Source organism: Eptatretus burgeri, unplaced genomic scaffold, assembly GCF_056783735.1.
Source record: "Eptatretus burgeri isolate ZD-2024b unplaced genomic scaffold, Ebu_testis_v1 Ebu_testis_scaffold_3162, whole genome shotgun sequence".
Taxonomy (NCBI): Eukaryota; Metazoa; Chordata; class Myxini; order Myxiniformes; family Myxinidae; genus Eptatretus; species Eptatretus burgeri.
The window spans coordinates 318230-323099 of NW_028225110.1; the positions used below are offsets into that span (position 1 = coordinate 318230).

The window sequence follows — 4870 nt, forward strand, 5'->3', positions numbered from 1 at the left end:
TCCCTGTGGTGATGTCACACATCCCATATTATTGTGCTGTCCGACTTCCTGGCTCCACTTTCTTTTCCATTTGAGTCGTTCTTCCTCTCCGAGCCTTTTTAGTTGTTCGTTATCTTTCCGGAGTTTTTCCATCTCCGTGGACTCCAACCTTGCTCTCTCCTTTCGTTGGTTAATTTCACATTCATATTCTTTTTGTTTCCTATCCCACCGTCTCTCATGTTCCTCATTCTCCAATCTTGTCGTTTCTCTCAATTGGTTAATTTCCCTTTCCTGCTTCATTCCTTGTTCTTTTACTATCTCTGCGTACTCCAACCTTGCTCTCTCCTTTAGTTGGTCAATTTCAAATTCATGTTTTTGTTGTTTCCTATCCCACTGTCTCTCATGTTCTTCATTCTCCAATCTCATCATTTCCCTCAACGAATTGATTTCCCTTTCCTGCTTCATTCGTTGTTCTTTCACTTCTCTTTCTTCCATCTCATTCTTTAATCTTGCTTGGCTTCCAACTGTTCAATCTGCACAGTGTAGTTCCTTAACGTTTCATTCCCCGTTCTCTTTCTTTCCTCACTTAATATCCTCAGCTCGTTTTGTAATTCCCTCTCTTTAGTTTGGTGTTTCTGTAACTCAGAAGCTTTTTCCCATTATTCGTTTCTCATCTCCGCACCTCTTTGGCATGCTTCCTCCCTCATTTCTTCCATTCTCTTGCTGTATTCCTCGAGTTCAGTGGTTCTTAACCTTTTCAGAGGCGCCCAACCCGAACAAAAACCACCGTACACTCTCCCAACCCCTCAAATTTGACCAAAAATTACAATTTTAATTATGACAAAAATAAAAATCAAATTGCATCAAAATTCAAGAGTATATTTGGATAATAATAAGAATTGGATCTTCATGCAATTTTTGTTCTTGTGTTTTTTGAGGCGATCAGGGAAATGAGTGGCTTTGTTTTGGCAAGGGCCACCCTCATATCACTTTCACATGCAAGTCTGCTCCTTTTCTTTGTTTTGATGTCCACCAGATTCGAAAATGCATGCTCACAGAGATACGTTGTAACGAACGGCATGAGGATCTCAAGGGCAATTTTAGCGATGAGAGGATACCCTAACATTTGGCGGCACCAAAACGTTGAGAGCATTGTTGTGCCGAAGAGTTGTTGTTGAGTCTGGCTCTGCTGACGTTTGATGAGGTCGTCGAGGTGTTGATCGTTGACATCTGCCGTTCCAATGCCAAAAGTAAATGGCTGTCTCACCCATGCTGGGTGTTGTGCTTGGTCAGGGGAATATCCATCGAATGACTTTCCCAGCTCATCCAAGTGTGTGGCAATCGCTTGCTTCAGTTCCCTTGGTATAGCAGTGCCTCCAACTTCAGAATCATCTGCAATTCCGCTCACGCACTCGTCCTTTAGCGGAAAGTTCGTGAAGTTGTCTTTCTCTGTTGGCCACCTCCACAACAGTAACTTCTTTCGAAAAGCGCTCAGCTTTTCTTCAGCTTCGAGGACATTCACTCCACCCACCCTGCATCTGGCAATTGAGATGGTTGAGTGTGTCGAAGATGTTAGCCATGTACACCAAGGCAAGGATGAACTTTGATTCCTCTAAATGAGTTGCATGGCGATGCTGGGGCTCTCGCAGAAACAGGGCTAATTCTACACGCAAGGCAAAAACACGCCTCAGTACCTTCCCTCGTGATAACCACTGAACGTTAGAGTGGTAAAGAAGGACTTCGAATTCAGAGCCAATTTCATTGCACAGCTCTTCGAAGATGCGATGATTCAGAGCACTGCTTCGCACGTAATTCACAGTTTCAACGACGATTTTCAGAACATCGGCCAGTTCTGGAGGCAGAGTTTTTGATGCCAGCGAATGTCTGTGCAGGACACAATGCGTGACGATGACGTGTGGTGCATCGCCTTCACCAGCGCTCCAAAACTGGAGTTGCGCTCCAGCATGGCTGGAGCCCCGTCCAAGAAAACTGCAGACACCATGTTCCATGAAAGACCGTTGCTTCTGAAGAAGTCGTCCACAAGTTTCTTCACGTCAGCTGCTTTCGTCGTTATTGTGAGAGGCTTGCAGAACAGAAACTCTTCCGTGATCTCGTCTCCCTTGACATAACGCACAAATACGATGAGCTGGCTCAAATTTGAAACGTCGGTGGTCTCGTCGAGTTGAAGGCTGAATTTCGTTGGACTCGCGACTAAATTTGCAATGCGACTAAATTTACTAGACATCCTGATCCTGAAAAAAAAGAAATAAAATTAAGTTGGACCGAAAGCAAATTATAGCAAAATTGCAATGTGTTTCGGAGGGCTTTCACCGAACCCTTGAGACTGGCTCACCGAACCCATGTGAAGAACCACTGCTCGAGTTGTTCCAGATATTTCTTTTTTTCTTTCTATCTCCTGTTCTCGGATTTCTCTTATCTGATTGCCTGTTCTTACCTTTTCCTTCAGTTGTTGCAATTCCAACTTTATTTTCCATTCTTCCTGAAAGCTCTTCCTATCCCGGGAGTTACTAATTTGCTCCTCCTCTATTCTTTTGTTCAGTTCGCTCTTCTCATGTTCCAACAACCTACGGGTAAACAACTCTACTTTAATCATTTCTCCATGTAGTTCCTCGCCTGTGTTGGCTCAGTCCTTTTCCAGCCCCCAAATTCGTTCCTGTGCATCGGCCAATTGTTGTGATTCCCTGTGCACATAATTTTCCTGAACCTCGTCTGCGTGCCGTAATGCCTCATCCAATTTAATTTGTAACTCCTCTGTATAATTCTCATCACACCTCCTCTGCTCCAAGGTATCCCCCAATCGTGTACGAAGCTCGTTGATGTCGTCGTCGTCGTCCTGCTTCGTTTCCCATGACGCATGCTGTGACCACGTGGTTTGAACCAGTGGGTGAGAACGTTTTCTTCGTGCTGTGCGGTTCGTTACGCAATTCATGGTAACCCTCTCCCGCTTCGTGTCGTGCTGAGGTGGAGCCACGCCGCCATTTTGCGACTCCATGTTTCTTTATAATTTCGAAGTTTTACACCCAATCCCCTCAAAATAAAATGAAAGCAAATTTGGAAGACAGGTGAGGAAACCCCATTTCTCCATCTATCGTCCTGAGGAAGAACTTAATTTGGTGACGTCAGCGGCAGCGAGCAGTGGCGGGCAGCAACGATGGCGCAGTGGGGGCGGAGCAGTGGGGGCGGAGCAGTGGGGGCGGAGCAGCGGGGGCGGAGCAGCGGGGGCGGAGCAGCGGGGGCGGAGCAGCGGGGGCGGAGCAGCGGGGGCGGAGCAGCGGGGGCGGGAAGCGATGACGGCAAAGCGGGGTCGGGTGACGGTGCAGGCAGTGGTGGAGTTGCAGCGGGGGAAGGCAATGGTGGCGGTGCAGTGGGTGCAGACAGTGGAGGAGGTGCAATGGGTACAGAGTGGAGGTGGTGCAGAGTGTGCAGGCAGTGGTGGACGTGCAGTGGGTGCAGTCATTGCTGGATTAGGTGCAGTCATGGTGGGGGCGCAGCATGCGCAGGCAGTTGTGGAGGTGCAGTGGGTGCAGGCATTGGTGGAAGTGCAGTGGGTACAGAAAGCGGAGAATGTGCAGTGTGTGCAGGAGTTAAGGATGTGCAGCATGTGCAGGAATTGGTGGGTGCAGCAGTTGCAGTCAGTGGTGTAGCGGATACAGGCAGTGGTGGGGATGCTGTGGGTATAAGCAGTTGTGGGGGTGCAGTGGGTGCATGTGGTGGTGGAGGTGCAGAAATCGAAACTGGTCGACATGATGCATGGGAGACAGTTTTTGTGGGTGATGAGATAATTAAATGTGTAGATTCTTCATTCTGCAGGAAGGATTGTAGACATGGAATTCTGTGCAGTTTTGAAGGAGCGCGAGTTCAGGACATTGAAGGAAGGGAAAACATTGTTGTGTCGTTTCATGACAGGAAGAAGTTGGTTGTGGTACACCTCGGTGGCAATGATGGAGGGAAATTTTTCTCATAGGTTTTGAAAAATTGATGCAGGAAATTGGGAAACTGGCTGAAAGTAAAGGGTTGAGGTCATGTTTTCTGGGATTCTCCCAAGATTCGGAAACAATATGGAAATTATGAGCAGAGCAAGAGACGTCAACCAATGGCTGGAAGAATTGTGAAGGGAGGTACATTTTATATTGAGGAAGCTGTGGGAATCATTTCGGGGACAAAGGGAGTGTTTCCGGAATGATGGCTGTTTGTTAAATTGAAAGGGGGCAGCAAGGTTTGCAGTGGGAATTCACGCTTCTTTTTTTAGTTCAGAGGAGGGTGGGGAAGGCATTGAGGAAGGAACGGATGATGGAATTATGATGAGTCAGGTCAGGCAAGAAAATAGAATTTCAGAAACGGAAAAGTTCAATGTATTCAATACCAATGCCAGAAATTTTAATAATAAGATGGAAGAGCTTGAAGCCAAAGTGCATTGCGAGGAGTACAACAGAGTTACAGTGAGTGACTGGGAGGATCCGTTTTTCGGGCTCCGGGTGTAAGGAAGGAAGAGGAGGAAGGAGAACATGAAGTATTCAAAATGGCATGTGGTGAGGGAAGATTATTGATTATGGGGGATTTTAACTTGCCAGGGATAGATTGGGTCCAGGAACAGGGAAAGGGAAGAGTAGATGAGGATTTCTTTGTTTTGGTCCAGGATTACTTTTTCACCCAGTTTGTGGATAAGCCCACGAGGGGGGAGTGCAGTGTTCGACCTCCTTTAAAGTAACGATCCCAACATGGTGGAGGAGGTGGAGGTTGGGGAGCATTTCGGAGCAAGTGACCAAAACATTGTGTGTGCAAAGATTCTGTTCAGGGTGAGAGTTCAGGATAGTGGCGTAAGGCTATTACATTTCAGGAAGGCATACTTTCAGGATGAGGAGAGAATTGG

General features: G+C 47.0%; 1 protein-coding gene across 1 annotated transcript; it reads right to left on the bottom strand.

Annotated features, from left to right (window-relative positions):
• Positions 1-886: 886 nt before the first annotated feature.
• Positions 887-2992, bottom strand: LOC147006596 (protein FAM200C-like). Its single transcript, XM_085868474.1, has 4 exons — positions 2772-2992; positions 1913-2231; positions 1511-1691; positions 887-1428 (listed from the first exon to the last, which is right to left on the bottom strand). The coding sequence occupies exons 1-4, from the start codon at positions 2990-2992 to the stop codon at positions 887-889; spliced, it is 1263 nt and encodes a 420-aa protein (XP_085724600.1).
• Between the last annotated feature and the right edge of the window lie 1878 nt (positions 2993-4870).